The following is a 17,831-nucleotide window of genomic DNA, read 5'->3' on the forward strand; positions in this document are numbered from 1 at the left end:
TTTCAGAAAGAAGGTCATTGGCTGATAACTTCAAGGACACCGGACCCGGTTGCTGAGCCAGCTTTGGCCATGAATTTGCAGAAGAAAAGAAATGCAAGACCTTAATTACTTTGAGCCTTATCACCTACCACAGACCAATATATAGCCACAGACCACTATATAGCCCCTGGCTATATAACCTTTCCCTATTCCCCAGGGAAGGGAGGCACAGTTCTTGAGGCATTAGCCTGCTGTGTCTTCCCCTTTGCCTGGCAGAGAGATAAAAATCCTCTCTATTTCTTTTCCTCCAAATCTCTGTCTCCGTATTGCTATTCGCCATCGGTGCACAGGGAGCCAAGGTTTTTTTGGCAACATCCTTCAGATGGAAGTCTTAAAATTTGGGGCAGTAAATGTTGGGTTCAAAACCTTTGCTCCTCAGAGAGAAGCTGGGAATTGTGTACATTGCTGTGCCAGGTGTGGGGTTTATTCTGAGAATGTGTCTCAGCCTTTCCTATCCATTTTGATGTTGGGTTTTTCATGTTTCCTGATATGTAGGAGTCACTCAACTAGTTTCTGGATTTCTTTCAGAGGGAATTATTGCATGTGTAGCTGTAGATTTGGTGCCTCCATGGAAGGAAATGTGTTTAGGAGCCTCCTATGACACCATCCTGAACCAGAACCTGATGTCTATTTTTATTCTTAAATAGAATTTAAGAATTTAATAGAAATTCTTAAAGAATTTCTGAATATATTTCTTTATCCACAGAAATACACCCTGGAGAAAAAACATAAAAGGCTGCTGAGGCTGTTGCTTCTCCCAACCTCTGAACCGTAAGAGATTTAACACACAATGGGGCAAGAAGAACCACAAAATAAATGTGAGTACTTTTTCTCCTTTTAGTTTTGAAGAAGCATATTTAATTATGACTAAGATTTTAAAATATGAATTGATGATAGCTGTAGTTGTGCACATTGGAGATGGTGATGGGGAGGAGGAGGTTGAAGAAAGTGAACATGACTTTGGTGAAGAGGAAGGACATCAGTTCAAAGATTTCCGGTAGTAGAAACTTCTTTATGAAATGTAAACTGGGGCAAGAGAGGACACCAAGTATATAAAAAGTAAGATGAAAAGAAAGAGAGTAATTTGGGAAGATTCTTTTAAGGGAAGAGAGAGAAGAAAGATACAGAAAAAACACTGGGGAAACAGTGTACCTGAGGCTCTGACTTTATCTCGTTTTATGTTCTACTCAAGTGACACAAATGGACTTGTATTACAAGAATATTAAAAAATGCTTTTGAGAAATATACAGAATGAATGCAGAAATATATAATTTTAAAATTAATGTTTATCACCCCACCCAAACTTCAGTGGGATCACGATGTACAATGGTCCTGAAAATCACATTTTTTAAAACTTTTTTTTAAAAATAAATTTATTTATTTATTTATTTATGGCTGTGTTGGGTCTTCGTTCCTGCGTGCGGGCTTTCTCTAGTTGTGGCGAGCGCCGGCTACTCTTCGTTGTGGTCCACTGGCTTCTCATTGCAGTGGCTTCTGTTGCAGAGCACGGGCTCTAGGCGCTCAGGCTTCAGTAGTTGTGGCATGCGGGGTCAGTAGTTGTGGCGCACGGGCTTAGTTGCTCCGTGGCATAAGGGATCTTCCTGGACCAGGGCTCGAACCCGTGTCCCCTGCATTGGCAGGTGGATTCTTAACCACTGCGCCACAGGGAAGTCCGAAAATCAAATTTTTATGTAACAATATGTTTTGGAGATTTTTTTTCTGTCAGTACATACATGTATACATCATTATTTTAATTGATATGTAGAATTTCATCATATGAATTCACCATGATTTAGAGTCTCTGCTACTGATGATACACATGCACGTATTAGGTTCCAGGTGTTTTTTTTTTTCTATTTCCAAAATTACTGCAAGAATATCCTGTTATTTCTATAGGCTCGATCTCTAGAATTGAAATTGTGGCAAATGTAATGCATTTAAAATTTGATAAGTGTTCCTAAGTTGACCTGTCTAAAAGGCTTTCCACTTTACAGTTTGGCAGTAGCATTTAGTTCCTCACTGAATGTTTATTTCCCCTAAGCCTTGCTACACTACATATTTTCAATTTACTTTTTAAAACCTGATATATGAAAAATAATGCCATAATATTTTGGCCTACATTTCTCTGAGCATGCTTTTTGTTAGTTTGTTTAATGGATTTTTGATAATTTCAGCAAATTTCCTGCTCAAATTTTTGCTCAGTTTTCAAATTGATTTTTGAAATTCTTTCTATAGTCTGGATACTAGCATTGTGACACGATTTTTCTTCAATGTGTTCCTTGTGTTTTAACATTACTTTTGTTGTATAGAAGCTTTGATTTTTATGTACTCAAGTTATCCATTTGTAATGATTTTTGGGTTTTGAGTCTTGCTTACAAAAAGCCTTTTCCTAATCCGAAAAAACAAACAAAAAAATTGTTTACATTTTGTTTATTTATTTATTTATCAGTGAGCTCTAAAATTGATTTATTCAGGGGAAATCTTTAAGCTCTCTTCCAGATCTAAAATATTTTGGGTGATCTCATCCTTAGTTTTCTCCTTGGTGGAATTAGCTTCCCTAGTTCTTGTGGCTGAGAAGAAGATGACCTATTCATCTTTCTTTTTATTTTAGTAGAAGGAGGCCAGCATTCCCAGCTGATACCTAGGGCCATTGCTATTTTTTTCATGTCACTTCTAAGTGCCTGTTTTACTGAAAGTTGCGTGGGTAAGTTATTAGCCAAAGTGGAGCTCTCCTTGAATTATTTACCCAAACACCATTTATAAAGTTACCCTAAACTTTTTGTTATCATGATTTTCCCCAACATACCAATCCAGAATGCCTTCAGGGGCTTGGATTTAATATTCAGAGCTACATACTTGACCTTATATTCTTTGATGATGCTGCCTTGTGTCAGGGAATGAAAGATGGAATTTAGACCATTTCTATACATGTGAAGGTTGGTGACTGTAGTAAATCATTCTCCATTTTGGACCAGGATTTCAAAGGACTGCATCTCACTAGTAAAGAGTAACCAGCAAAAAACAATTTTCAGATGGACTGTAGTCTGACTTTGAAAAGAACAGCTGGAAGACTTGTTCTTTCTGATATCAAGACATTGTATAAAGTTATTATAGTTAAAGTAATATAGTATAGATACAAGTGTAAACAAATAGACCAGAGGAAAAGAATAGAGAGCTTTGTTACAGATCTTCCATGAACTTTTTATATAAAACAGAAGGGGATAGTACAGAGTTGTAGGGAAAGGACAGTTTTGTTCAATTAATGTGGTAGAGAACATTGATTATCCATACTTCAAAAACGAAATTGGTCTCCTGCCTTATGTCTTACAAAAACCAATGTAAGTTGGATTATCGGCCAAAATGTAAAAAGCAAATTAAAAACACTTTTTAGAAAATAAATGGAGACTATATTCATGTCCCTGAGACAGGGAATGATTTCTTAAACAAGTCAGCAAATGTGCTAGCCATTAAACAGAGTATCAACAAAGTATACTACATTAAAGTAAGAATTACTGTACAACAAAAATACCACTAAGATTGAAAACAAAGCCACAGGATGATATTTGTAATGCATATAATTAATAAAGGATTAGTGTACAGAATATAAAAACAATTCTTTCCAATCAATAGGAAAATACTGACAATACAACAGAAAAATGGGCAAAGTCTTAAATAGGCATTATAAAAAAGAAAAAAATGAAATGCCTAATAAACATATAAAAATATGTTTAACTTCATTAGTTTTCAGGGAAATGCAAATTCAACTCACAATGAGATACCATTGCAAACATTCGAGGATGACAATAAATAAAGTCTGGCAATAGCAATTATTGATGATGCTGTGGAGCAACTAGACCTTCAATGAATTGCTGCTGGTGGGAGTGTACAGCAGTACAACTGCTTTGGAAAAGGTTGCCGCTATCATAGTTGACAATACATATATCCTATTACCAGCGATTGCACTCCTAGGTGTATACCCAACAGAAATGCATGCTTATGTGCTCTAGGATGCATGGTCAGAAATGCTCAGAGCAACATAGTTCACGCTAGTCAAACACTGGAAACAAGGCAAATATCTACCAGAAGAAGAATAGATAAATACATTTTAGTTCATTAAGATAATAGATCACTTTACAGCAATGAAAACTGATGAGTCATGCTTGCATGAAACAACATAGATACATTTCAGAAACAATGCTGAACAGAAGACAGAACCAAAAGAATAAGTTTTGTATGGTTTCATTTATATAAAGTTCAAAAGCAGGCAAATCTGATCTGTATGGTTTAGGGATATGTTGTTAAGTGGTAAAATTGTGAAACAAAGCACAAAGTGATTACTTTAAAAGCCATGGCATTTTACTTTTTGTGTTCTGTGTGCCTGGTGTCCTTCTTTAAAAACATAAATCCAACTATAAAAATAACATTAAATGTGAATAGATTAAACATCCAGTCATAAGACAGAGATTTTTAGTCTGGATTTTTTTTTTAAAAAGCAGGCAAACAAACAAAAACAAACCAGATAACAAAGGCATTACACCTTTTAAGTATGAAGAAAGAAAGTCTACAATTTTATATATGCTTCAAAAATGTAAGCAAAATAATTTTCGGGCCAAAAAAAGCTGAGGGACTTCACCAGCAAAACTGCATTCTATTAAAGAAAGCTCTTCATGTGGAAGGAAATTAATACCAGATGGAAAATTGATTCTTTTAAAAAAAGGAATAAAGATTGTCAGGAACTGTCAATATGTGGGCAAACATAGAAGATATTTTTATTCATTTAAAAATTTTAAAAATTAATTGACCATTTAAAACAAAAACAATAAAAATGTATTTCAGGGTTTATAACATGCGTATATGCAAAATGTATAACAATAAGAACACAGATGTTGGAAGGGGGTAACTGAAATATACCTTTTGAAGATTTTAATTTAAACATGAACTAGAATAAAAGTATTTGAAGTTTAGCTGTGAAAAAAAAGAAAACCTTTGCATGAAAAAACCATTGCATGATTACCTTTAGGAGAAAGGGAGGGAGCTGCGTTTGGGATGTGAAGGCCACCTGGGGTTTTGGTAATGTTGTGTTTCTTGAGCTGGGTAGTTGTCCTGTAATGTTCACTTTACAATAATTTGATAAACTGTACATTTATGTTTTTCACTTCTTTAGATTTGGTTATATTTCAAAGTGAAAATATTGAAAAGATTAATGTGTAAGGCTCATAGGACTTTGCAGAACTATCCCAGTATTCACCAAAAATCTCCACTCTAACACAAATCCTGAGAGAAAAATATGCTTAAAAGCACATGCACATAAAGGTTTGCAAAACTACCCCCAAAAGCACAAAATGGACACTATGATAATAAAAATATTAATTTTCAACAATTCCTTTCAATTAATTCACCTGGAGCTGGAACTGCATAGGAAGAACAGAGAAGGTGGGGCTCTTAACCATTAGGGTAAGAGAAAGGTTAGAGCAGTCAGCTCCCACTTCCGTAAGTAAGTAGTCATATAGGAAAAGGAAACTAAGTTTTTTTCCTCCTTCACAGTGACTCAACACAACTTTCTATGCTGTAAGAAAGGAATGGGGGTGTTAGGGCTCCCAAAGCACCACCCAAAGCTGACATGCTTCAGAGAGAAACCAGAATGGAAAGGTATGGATAGCAGAGAGCATAAGACAATTTCCTTCTTATTTCCATTCAAATTCATAACCTGATTTAAAGCATATCGTTTATACGTTATAATATAGAGAGATTAAAAGAGCATAAGATGAGAATCTGGCACAAGAGTGAACATCAGTAAATTGAGATAGAATTATTTCTCATGACTGTAATCCATTGAATAGCTAACCAGAGAATATGAACAACACATTTATGAGCCATTTTTGGCATTCAAAACTTAACATTTTCTTTTGATTCAGACATATAAGGACTGTTTCCTCCTAGAATATATAGCTTTGCCAAAGGGTCTTTGTCTCTTTTATTCTGGAATTTGTAAAGGCTCATTTGGGTGAAAGGGAGGAAACACATGAGCGTTTTAGCAGGTTCTTTGCCTCCTTCAGATAAAATGTCCTGCAAAAACCTTTGCTATGAAAACACTCTAAATATGGTCGTAAATAGATGTAGGGATATTGAAAGACGATCATGTCTTCTAAGAGAAGACCTTGTAATTTTCTCATAGTCATTATATAATTCAGATATTTTTGTTTAGAAGGTAATTAGAAATGTAATTTTCAGGATTTTTAAAAAGGGAGGGACAGAATGACTTTGGTAATCCTGATATTATTCTCATAAATGTTAGTTGGATATTAGGTAGTGAAATAGTTATGCAATCTGTTACAGATGACATGCGCGTTGTAACTCATTTTCCTTTCAATCTTCACACGAGGGGGCACCTGGAATTGCTGTCTTGTGGGCTGGAGAGTGTTCCAGTCCAATTGCTATTTTCCTTTTAATGACAACAAGACGTGGGCTCAGAGTGAAAGCCACTGTATGGGGATGGGGGCTCATCTGGCCACCATCAGCACAGAAGCTGAGCAGGTATGTTGAGAGGCTTACATAAGTTTCTCTGCTGGTTTGAATCTCTTTGCAGAGAAAGAGGAATTTCTATGCTCTGCTATACCTCTATGCCTTTGCTTCATCTCTTCCAACTGCCTGGAAAGACTTTTCTTCCTCTCTCATTTTTCTTCACATGGCCAACTTCTTCTGGTCTTCCCAGATTTGATTCATGTGTTATTTTCTACAGAAAACTACCCTGACCACCTTCTATGCTCCATCCTTCCTATTTTAGTTTGGAGACACTTCTGTGGTACTTTGTGCATCGTGTGACCATGGCACTTACTTCAGTGTTCCAATGAGTCCTACTTTGTAGAGGGCTGGAACCATGCCTTAAGCATCTTTGCATCTCCAGTGGCCTGTGCAGTGCTAGGCACACTTAGATAGGTCCTGATAAATATTTCATGAGTAAGTAAATAAATGAATGGTTAATCAGGATTGAAATAGCTTCTCAGAATAGAGCACAGGAAAAATAATTCAGAAGTATGATTGTCATTCTAAAAAAAAAAAAATCTCAAGGTAAATTCAATTTGAACTGAAATTTATTTCCTCATGTGATGTATTTCCATATATGTGTGATACCATGACTCAGATTCTATTCTTGGTTAGCAGGGTTTCCTGGAGGATTCTGTTTCCATGGCTTTGCAACTACAGGTTCACCAGCTCCTGAATAAAATGGAGTTTAATGAAATACACAAACAATTAATGAAGGCAATTTTAAAAATAAAAGTTCCTAGAAATCTAATCCTATTAAGCACTGTGCTAAGTGATTTGCAAGTTGATCTCACTTAATCTTCACAGTGACTCTATGAAATAGTGGAGTCGTCCCTTTTGGAGTTGAGAAAACTGGGATTTGGTGAAATTAATGCACTTGCTAACGTTATGGAATAAACGCCAGAGGCGGGATGTGGAAACAGATCTGATGCCAATGCTTTTGTGCTTAACTAATAATTTATTTGACTTCTTTCCTCTGTTCCTAACATAACAGCTATCACCTGATAAAGGCAAATATACTTATAAAAATTCACATTTTTATGCAGAACGTTATCACTCAATTTTTGGATAGACGATTTTCATATTTCCTGGGACTTACAGATGAGAACCTTGAAGGCCAGTGGCATTGGGTGGACAAGACACCATTTAACCCACAGATGGTGTGAGTATACTGACTGGGGCAAAAGAGCTTTATAGGCAAAGGTGAGAAGAAGACAGCAAGCAGAATTCATCTTGGGGTGGAGTATACCAATGTAAAAAACTTACTCGGAATAGAGCATTGTGTGTTGAGTAACGTCTATACTACTAGACTACTATGCTTGTGTTTGACAGTGCAGCTGTAAATGTTTCACTAGGAGCGTTTTCTCTGCCTTGTCCTCTGACCTCTACCATACACACCCAACATGTATAGACACACACACACACACACACACACACACACATTTTAGATTCTGGCACGAGGGTGAACCCAACAATTACCAGAAAGAAAAATGTGTTGTCTTTGTTAATGACAAAGACAAATGGGCCTGGAATGATTTTCCTTGTGACTTTAAGACAAGTAGGATTTGTAAGATACCTGGATACCTTCAACAAGAAGGTAAGATTAACCACTTAATAAGATACCTTTGTATTTGTAAGATGCAGTTGTAAGATACATTCTTGTTGAAGGTATCTTACATTTGTAAGATACCTTCAACAAGAAGCCTAGGAAGGGGTCCCTGTTATGAGGACAGAAAAGAAGAACCAATTAGACTAGGGAAGAATGTACATGCATCGTGGGAACAGAGAAAACATTCTCAGTCATAGAACATTTTCAGTCATGATGGCCTTACTTATTTTTGTTTAATTCATTCAAGATAATGTGTTTTTGTGTAGTGTTTTGGTGGAAGAAATCATATTTTTCTGTGAGAATCAATTTTCATTAAATTTGCTTTCTTGATAGTATTTCAAGGTATTTACTTTTCAGTCAGTGTGTATTGATTAACACATCTAAGAGTAGCTTGAATGGTGAAATCTGTAAGTCATTGTTTCCTCTGCTCCAATTCTTAGCACTTAAAGTTCAAAGGTGGGATATGACTACCGGTAGTGGTGTATCATTGTTTTTAACCCAAATATCACAAACTCTTTAAAGGTTTTAAGCAACATTTTTATTGTCTGATGCTTCATTTTCAGACTTCTTAATAGTATGTCATTAGATTGAAATTCCATGAGCAAAATATTTTCTGAATAACAGAATAGAATAGTTAGAATTATGGTATTACCCAGGTAGAAAAAAAAGTCTATTTACCACTTCAAAAATTTACTTCTTACTCCACTTTAAAAGTCTTCCCATAGTGGGGAGTCTCAAGCTGATTTAATTTCTTTTTGAGTGGAAAAGTCCCTTACAGGCCACCTTTACCAAACTCCTTTAATTCTATAGCTGTGGACACAAAACCCTTGGGAAGCCAAAGAGCTCACCTTCACATGTCTAGTGTAAGACAGAAACAGGACTATGGCCCAGATCTACATTTCATAGCAAGTGAAATGTGTTCCCTTTGGTATTATGGGAGAGTTACTGGAGGTGCTGTGGCCTCTTGGCTAAAAGGTAATAGTTCTTTATTCTTGCAACATTGTATTAGTGTTTCTGTATTTTAAATTTGAATCAGAAAAAAATTATATTTTCAATCCATTTATGTAAATTGTTAGTATGCTTCTTTAGAGCTATAAAGCTGCAGTTCAAACTAGCAAGGAAATCATGGCTTTAACAACCTGAAGTTATGCGTTTGCGATGTGTGTAGTTTTAATTGTGAAGCAGTCATATCCAACATCAACAAAATAGGGCTGTCTTCTTACATATTTTCATTTTTCTGATGTTTCCTGCATCCAAGCTAAAAAATTTCAAGCGACAGCTTTTTAACCTAACTTCCTTACCACTATTTTTAAAAACAGTATTTATTCTGTAAATTAGTGATTTTGTAAGTTTGGAATATTCGTGTTTGATTGATTGATTGATTGTGTGTGTGTTTGTGTGCGTCTGTGTTTAAAGCTGATACTTTTAACTGAAATAGCACCAAGTGACTTTAACTGTGTTAGCCATAAATTACATAGCACAGATCTACAAAACTTGTTGAAGTAAATTTATGTAAATGATAATAGGCTTGTATAGTTAATATTATCCATTTTTCATTCGTATAAAACTGTTTTTAAAGATTCAGTTGTCAATAAAATATGACCTGGTTGTGGTTTTGTACATCTGTGTCTACATCTATACCTCTAATCTATTTCTCCCGATGCTGATCATTTTTCATTCCCTCCATGGCTAACATCACAGACCAAGTTACCATCTCTCTTACCTGGATTATTGCAATGGCCTTCTGACTGTTCTCCCTGTTTCCACACTTGGTCCCTTTCAATCTATTCTCAACTCTCATGGCACCTCTCCTAGTCTTCACAATTTCTTTAAGACAGCTGATAGTAATTTTATAAAAATAATTGCCTATTTCTTTAGGACATTGCAATAGTCCTAGAACTTTGAAACACTTAAAAAATCTAAACACTTTTTATCTTTGAAAATGTAATGCATGTGTGCATTAAAAAGGCAAACAGTAAAAAACATTAATAAAAGTATAAGGTGAATCTCTCTTCCACCCTGAACCCCTAAATGTCTCTTCAAAGTAACTATGATTATCGGTTTCTTATATGTATATCTATATATGTTTATATCTCCACCCATGCATCCACACAGGCACATGCAAAAGCTACCTAGCTATGCCCCATCCAATGAATGATTTTAGGGCTGTATTGTTGAGAAAGGAAAAAGGGGGTGGGAAGAGGAAGAAATAGGAGAGCAGGAAGAACATTTTACTTGATTCCTTATCATTTTTCTTTTAGGGATCCTTCAGGAAAAAATTTTTTGTGGTAATCTATAAGGCCTATAAAATTCTTGAAGTTCAAGAATTCTTAAATTTCACCTCAATTTTTATATTCGTTAAATTCAAGTAAAATTAAATTTAATGTTTTATAAGACTCATCTGTTGTATGATTTCTAACTATCTATATCAACTTGGGATTTGAATTTTTTTCACGTTCAACTTTATACAATTGTGCTCTGTAGGAATTTTTAATAATAAATATGTATCATTTTTATAAGATGTAGTACAGTGATTTTTCTTTTTTAAAAAATTAGGGACCCCAATGGCAATAGTATTTAAGTCGTAACAGTTGTTTATTTGGGGAATATGGTCTTGGGAATATGAATGATTAATTACTCTTTATTTTTTGCAACTTTTTGGGTTTTCTGGTGCCTAAGTATTTATGTAGTCCTATAAAGTACAATATTTAAAAACAGTTTCAATTGGATGATTTCCTTCTCAAAGAAGAATTTTCCTGATAAATAATTTAGGTTCTAATGATCTTTACTTTAGCAAATAAACCCTTAACAATTGTTTCTTTTCTTGCCAAGCTTTGAAGACAGAGTTAGTTGTATAACTTAAATTATAAATGGTGAAATAATATATATTAATATTTTTATATGTCTTTCAATATTGATATAAAATGTAAGATAATTATAGCCACCTGAAGTACAACAATGAACAAAAAAATTTCCATATGTTTTTCAATGTTTCCTCATTGATGTTTATGAGATGAAAAAAAGAAATTAGAATGTTGAAGATATTTTTATTGGATTACTTTCAGGTTGAATGACTTTTGTTTTAAAGGCATATTGATTTCAAAACCACAGATTGTCACTTATGCCTAAGAGAAATAAATGTTTGTAAAGAAAGCTAATATATTATATTCACTTGTTCAGTTGAATTTTCCCATTCAATGATTACGCATTAATTCCAATGATTTCAAGGGTCTCTTTATGGTGCTGTGTGCAAGAAACATGGTTATAAAAGTTGCCATGTTATTTATATATTCTTGAATAATCTTGTCAGTATTGATAGAATATTATGCAATAAATGGATAAGCTTGAGACAGGAAAGTGTCAAGTTGACTGTTCTCTTAGAATAATTTGACTATTGGACTCTGGTTCTGGCTGAGCAATAGATACAAATTTGGGTGCGATCCAGTTAGTCAATGGAAGAGAATAGAGAGGAAATGGAGTTCCTGGGATGAGTAGACTGGATGACAGTCTCTTTGGAGCTGAAGGTTAGCATGATCTTTCTAAGAAGGTGCACTAATGCCTTTGGCCGGAAAGTCCACACCAGTCTTTTAAGCAGGAATACGTTTCATGACTTGAAGAAGTTTCCTACTTATTATATAGGAGAACATAGGGAGGAGATATGCTTAGGTAGGGAGTGAAAAACAGGATGAAACTGAGAAGAGAAGACAGACTTTTCAGGAACTAAAAAGAAGACATGACACAAAGCCTGATTTCGAATTGTTCAAGGCACTTTCCAAAATCCTCTTCTTTGCTGGATTTGGTGCTTGTTCTGTGTCCCTGTATTTTCTAACAAATACTCATAACCGAAGCAAATGTACCAAAAGGAGAAAGGAATACTCCTTTTTTTTTGCCCCCCCACAACATTGCTAGAGAAGCTTGGTAAATTCTGAGAAATCCTGAGACTGATGTAGAGAAAAATGCACTTCTGTCAATATCATGAATTATAACATTCAAAACGATGTATTTTTATTTACATCAAAGCAACAAACACTTACGAAGTCCTTATAAAGTGCAATGCACACTTTTCTTATGTTAGAGTTGTGCGGCTGTGATTATCGCTTGTTCCTTCCCATTTATACGTTTACGTTGTGCCTTCTGTCTTGGAGATTTTTCTCTATTCAACTATTTCTTTCTGGCATTTCACAAATCCGAAACATATTGAAGAAACAGGGCATATCATTCCAACTTTGCCTTGGATTTGAAGAGTCTCTTATGGTGGCACAGTCCTCCACTGTAACTATGTTGTTGGGCTCTCCTTTATCCCAGAAGCTGAAAGAGAGAGACATGGGAGATTTACAAGAGGTAAAGTGACGTGTAAACTAGGCAAATTACATTTGTGTTATTTAACTTCACAACAATTTTGTGAGGCAGGGATTATAATCTCTTATTGATAAAGAAAAGGAATCTCAGAAAAGCTAAACCATTTCTCTAAGTCACAGAGTTTGTGAACAGTGAAGTTAAACTGGATCTTTCTGACTTTCTGTTCTGCTATGATCTCTCATGGCTTTAGACCCAGAATGAAATGTTATGGGAAGGATTGATATCCTGATGGATTTGTTTCCTTCATACTCATATCTCATATCATGTTTGTTCCCTTTATTCTACAGAGTTTGTATTAACTGAGGCGCATACTTCGGTCATGTTACAGTGCTATAGTGAAACAATGTTTTAAAGGATCAGAGCATCCTACTTTTACTCCATAAGAATCTGTTGTCTTTCTCAAATCACTGTTTTTGTCTCATTGACTGCAGTTTGTGGGCATAAGACTCAGATCCTTGTACTTCTCTTTTCTGTCTTCTACATCAGCTCTTTCCCTTCTTGCATCTAATATCACCAAGAATGGACTTGAATATACCTCCTGGACCAAAAGGAAGTTCTGAAGACTCTCCTCAATGGTGGTCTAACTTTACAATTTGGGCTAGTGTTATAATTCTACTACAAGAAGAAAATTACCTCAGAGACTCTGTGAAAGGTGTACCATCTACCCATTGCCACTGACCCTCAGTCACCTGGTCCGTCAGTCCAATATAAAACTCTTTCCTTTTAGGTTTCATACGGTAAAGGAATTCCTATGGAAGATACACACAAAATATGAGGAGATCAATTATTCTAATTCTGAACAAATGTTGAACATAATTGTTATTAAAAGAAATAAAGTAGGATCTAGACTAGAGATGACAGAAAAATGGGCCTGAAATGGTAAGATCATAGAGGATTACCTCCTGATTTGTTTATTGTGGTAAAACATACATAACATAAAATTAAACCAATGAAAAAGAACCTTCAACAGAGAAGGAGGTTCTCAGTAACACAGTCAAAATTTATCTACTGTTATTGGTAGCACAAAACATTACAAATCATAGCTTAAAGATAATGGATATTTTGCTTGCCCTCTTTCACATGTTTATAAACATACTGGTCATTCTAAAATGAAGCCCCAACCCTCTTTTTTCCTGCCTTACTAATCAAGGAACTGAACACGGAAGTTCCTTTTTTTCTGGTTTCTTCTAGTAATGAAAATAAAGTTGGTATTGACTTACAGAAATGGTAAGATCAGCATATATTTCAGTAAATTCACTTAACAAATAGTAACTGTGGGCCAAATACAGTACACAGGTATGGAAAAAGGGGTGTGTCCTGTGAAGGGGGTTTCATTGGCACTGGAGGAAATGTACTCCAACTACCTGTTCCTCCTGCGTGTTGATAACCACCAGGTGAGCTCCCATGCTCGAGCAGTTTTTTGAGCTTGCTGACCAGGTCATGGTGTTAGTAGAAAAGAAATAGCAGCTGGATTGAAAATGTACCCAGTTCAATGGACAGCAATTCTTGACTGAACCTAGAAGGAGAGAAGTTTCTGTGAGAGTACTCACAGACCTGGGTAAGTTACAGAACTGGGTAAGATAACAGAAACCTTCCTCTGGGCCCATAAAGTTCCTCATTTATTGTCCGAAGCCTTGGAACCCCTCAGTTATGCTACTGACATGGAACCCTGTTATCTGTTCTTAGACTTCCAAGTTCAGAGAAAAATTATGCATTTTATCTGAGTGACCTCTAAGCAACCACCTCTCATGTTGCCCAAACAATGTAACCTCCACAGAATCTCCAAACTGGTTGTCCAGATGGGCTACAGTTCTTAGACTTACAGAATTTAAGTCTTTGAAGTTTAAGGGAACCCTCCTGCACTGTTGGTGAGAATGTAAATTGATACAATCACTATGGAGAACAGTATGGAGGTTCCTTAAAAAGCTAAAAATAGAACTACCCTATGACCCAGCAATCCCACTACTGGGCATATACCCTGAGAAAACCATAAATCAAAAAGAGACAGGTACCACAATGTTCATTGCAGCTCTATTTACAATAGCCAGGACATGGAAGCAACCTAAGTGTCCATCAACAGATGAATGGATAAAGAAGATGTGGCACATATATACAATGGAATATTACTCAGCCATAAAAAGAAACGAAATTGAGTTATTTGTAGTGAGATGGATGGACCCAGAGTCTGTCATACAGAGTGAAGTAAGTCAGAAGGAGAAAAACAAATACTGTATTCTAATGCATATATATGGAATCTAAAAAAAAAAAAAAAAGGTACTGATGAACCTAGTTGCAGGGCAGGAATAAAGATGTAGACATGGAGAATGGCCTATGAGGACATGGGGTGGGAGGGGGAAGCTGGGCGAAGTGAGAGTAACATCGACATATATACACTACTGAATGTAAACTAGTTAGCTAGGGGGAAGCAGCAGCATAGCACAGGGAGATCAGCTCGGTGCTTTGCGATGACCCATAGGGGTGGGATACGGAGGGTGGGAGGGATTCTCAAGAGGGAGGGGATATGGAGACATATGTATGCATTGGCTGATTCACTTTGGTGTACAACAGAAACTAACACAGTATTGTGAAGTAATTATACTCCAATAAAGATCTAGTAAAAAAATTAAAAATAAAAAAGTAAAAAAATAAATAGTACAGTCTCTCTCAATTTAATGGTGAGGAAATTATAGCCCAGAGAAGGAAGTCATTTTCTACTGTCATGTAGCATTTTGCTAAGACTTGGATCAGGAATATATGGAAGAGTATAGGGAGCATATTTCTGGGGTATTTCCAAATTTCCTACTCCATGCATTTTTTTCTCCTTCACCTCATTTTGGAAGCAGGTGGTGAATGAAAACAAAAAGTGCACTTCTGGGAATAACACCTTCCACTTCTAGATTGACTCTTCAGACGTATACCTCAAATTTATTCTAAAAGTTTGTTATAATGTCTGCAAAGTGTCCTGCCCCAATGCTAATTGCACTTCCAAAGTTTTATTCCTGTCCTCTTACCAACTCCTCATTATTCTCTGAGTACAGGCAAGATTTTGCGTTTTGCTTTTAAAAAACAGGACCTAACTCGACTACTTTGTTTATCCCCAAATCAATCTAGAAGCCAGAAAATGTTGATGTGTAAATTTAGCTGTTCAAATTTGAGGACTATTATACCTAATCCATCATCATAGCAGGAGATCTCCGTGAAATTCTCAGGTGGCTGGAACTTTTTCTCATCACAGAGATGAAAGGTGTGATATGTCACTGTAACGAAAGGGGCACAGTTAATGTTCATTACTCTTGATAAAAATACATTTTATCATCTCTGTAGTTATAAAAGTACCAATAATTATGATATTTCCTTACTATCTACTTTTCCTTCAGCATGGAGAGGAACCGAGGTTTACTTACTCAAAGAAAGAAGAGAGAATTCACATTTCATGGTTTTCCTGATTTATGAAAATAAACGTACTTTTTTTCAGGCTCAAAGACCCAAAGAAAACAAATGTGTTTGCGCTCTCTCTTATGCCAAGTCTAACCTCTCAAACCTTCCTTCCAAGAAGTGATTTGTTGTGCCTCTGGCTAGGAGCTCAGAGCAGGGTTACACTAATGACAAGGGTACGGGGGTGTGGGTGGGGGACTCAGGGCCACTAAGGAGATAAAATATATGTACCATGAAAAGTGTGTCACAGGTCACTGAAATTTGGTAACAGTTTTATACTGGGTGGGGTTTCTGGCTTGAGATAAATGGGGGGGAAATTGGAATAGAAATACCCTTTGTGGGAGAAGAGAACTCACAGGCAACAAGGAAGAATTCACTCCTAATATGCACCAGGGAGCTTGAATTTGACCTTCAGAACTCACCAACACATCTGGTGATAAAACAGGCACTCAGTAGCAGTATGAAGAACCCAGCAACGGTCCATAAGAACACGTGGGAAGAGAAGCATTCTCTTTCTGGAGAAAGACATAGACATGGTCAATCTTCCTTTAAAATATACAAAAGAGATATAAGAAATTCCTATTACCCTGCTTATCTCCTTCCAATTGCATTGTCTATATTGAGTAATTCTCAAACTTCAGCATGCATCAGAATCATTGGGATTCTGTTCATCATCTGTTAAAACACAGATTGTGGGCCTTCACCTCCAGAGCTCAAAATTCAGTAGAGCTGGTACGGAACCAACGAGTTCCCAGGAGCTGAGGATGCTGCTGGCCTGGGGACCACACTTATACAACCACTGGAGTAATTCATTACTAACTTTAAGACTCTGACTCATAGACTTGGATAGATGTGCAATTTTTCCTTTCTAACTCTCCCAGATTTCTCCTCTTCTTTCCCTATCTTTCTCTCTCTCTTTCTCCCTCTCACTCTTCCCTGATTTTCTTGTCTCTCTCCTGCTCTCCTCTTTTCAGTGTCTCCTTTTCCAAGTCCTTTGTAAGTCAGTCAGATAGAACATTGATGATCTAGTAGTTCCTCTCCTCCTCCCTCCCAACACACATTTTACCTACAAGGAGAGTGAGTTGCAGAGATGTGAAGTGACTTGCCCAATGGGACACAATGAACTATGGAAAGGGTAGCTCTCCCTAAACTCAATCTCCAGCAATCCAATGTAACATCTAGTCTTCTAACCATCCTCTTTTACTTTCTTTCATTCTCTGTCTCTCCTCTTTTACTCTACTGGATATTTTCTATTGTCCTATCCCCAACATATTTAACATCTCTTCCACAAAAAGATCTATGAAAGAAATGGGATAGTTGCAAATTTTACCTGTGCTTTGTGATGCAGATGATTTGGATGAATCCATTCTTTCTCTTTCTGTCTCTCCCTCCTCCTCTCTGTCTCTCTCCTCAGTTTCTAAGTATAAGAGTGTTTTGTTGATAAGATACAAAGAAAAAGAATCTTTAAGGATGATTACTTTAACTGTGTTTTAGGAAGCTCAACCCTAAGACTTAAGAAAATTAACTTGCTCTGTGGCTGTGTGTTTAAGTCAGGATTTCCTTTATTGCATAAGGAGGACAAGGGAGTTTATTGGGCAGCAAGTCAGTCTCCTCATTCCAGGAAACAACAAAATGGGGAAATGATAACATTTTAAGTACCAACAAAACAGACTGACCTTGGGAAGATATGAGGGGCTTAAAAAATATTGTTTTATTTTGGTCGATAAAATTTTTCTGCTTTCCTCCAGACTTAACTCATCCCTAAATTTTTCCTTGACACCTGTGGAGCTTGCCTCTGCACTCCCAATTTCACTTTGATCTGTTTTTTTAAAAATTTTTATTGGAG

General features: G+C 36.2%; 2 protein-coding genes across 2 annotated transcripts; one reads left to right on the plus strand and one right to left on the minus strand.

The window, feature by feature from the left end:
* Nucleotides 1–829: 829 nt before the first annotated feature.
* CLEC4D (C-type lectin domain family 4 member D) lies at nucleotides 830–10,779 on the plus strand. Its single transcript, XM_061206688.1, has 8 exons — nucleotides 830–857; nucleotides 2,651–2,743; nucleotides 5,584–5,688; nucleotides 6,422–6,573; nucleotides 7,629–7,744; nucleotides 8,031–8,179; nucleotides 9,002–9,166; nucleotides 10,748–10,779. The coding sequence occupies exons 1-8, from the start codon at nucleotides 830–832 to the stop codon at nucleotides 10,777–10,779; spliced, it is 840 nt and encodes a 279-aa protein (XP_061062671.1).
* A 1,569-nt stretch (nucleotides 10,780–12,348) lies between these two features.
* Nucleotides 12,349–17,415, minus strand: CLEC4E (C-type lectin domain family 4 member E). The gene is made up of 6 exons (XM_061205388.1): nucleotides 17,316–17,415; nucleotides 16,408–16,500; nucleotides 15,718–15,807; nucleotides 13,915–14,066; nucleotides 13,184–13,299; nucleotides 12,349–12,499 (listed from the first exon to the last, which is right to left on the minus strand). Exons 1-6 carry the CDS (start codon nucleotides 17,350–17,352, stop codon nucleotides 12,349–12,351), a joined length of 639 nt encoding a protein of 212 aa, XP_061061371.1. The 5' UTR covers nucleotides 17,353–17,415.
* Between the last annotated feature and the right edge of the window lie 416 nt (nucleotides 17,416–17,831).

This window comes from Eubalaena glacialis, chromosome 11 (assembly GCF_028564815.1).
Source record: "Eubalaena glacialis isolate mEubGla1 chromosome 11, mEubGla1.1.hap2.+ XY, whole genome shotgun sequence".
Lineage (NCBI taxonomy): Eukaryota > Metazoa > Chordata > Mammalia > Artiodactyla > Balaenidae > Eubalaena > Eubalaena glacialis.

Excerpts from the sequence above, each read along its gene's own strand:
- CLEC4D (XM_061206688.1), top strand. The coding sequence starts at position 830 with ATGGGGCAAGAAGAACCACAAAATAAAT. Across the intron at positions 2,744-5,583 it reads TTTTACTGAAAGTTGCGTGG|TGACTCAACACAACTTTCTA; the intron begins GTAAGTTATTAG and ends CCTCCTTCACAG. Across the intron at positions 8,180-9,001 it reads TGGATACCTTCAACAAGAAG|CTGTGGACACAAAACCCTTG; the intron begins GTAAGATTAACC and ends TTAATTCTATAG.
- CLEC4E (XM_061205388.1), bottom strand. The coding sequence starts at position 17,352 with ATGGATTCATCCAAATCATCTGCATCACAAAGCACAG. Across the intron at positions 13,300-13,914 it reads TCAACACGCAGGAGGAACAG|GAATTCCTTTACCGTATGAA; the intron begins GTAGTTGGAGTA and ends TATCTTCCATAG. Across the intron at positions 12,500-13,183 it reads CCTTTCACAGAGTCTCTGAG|CTTCTGGGATAAAGGAGAGC; the intron begins GTAATTTTCTTC and ends TCTCTCTTTCAG.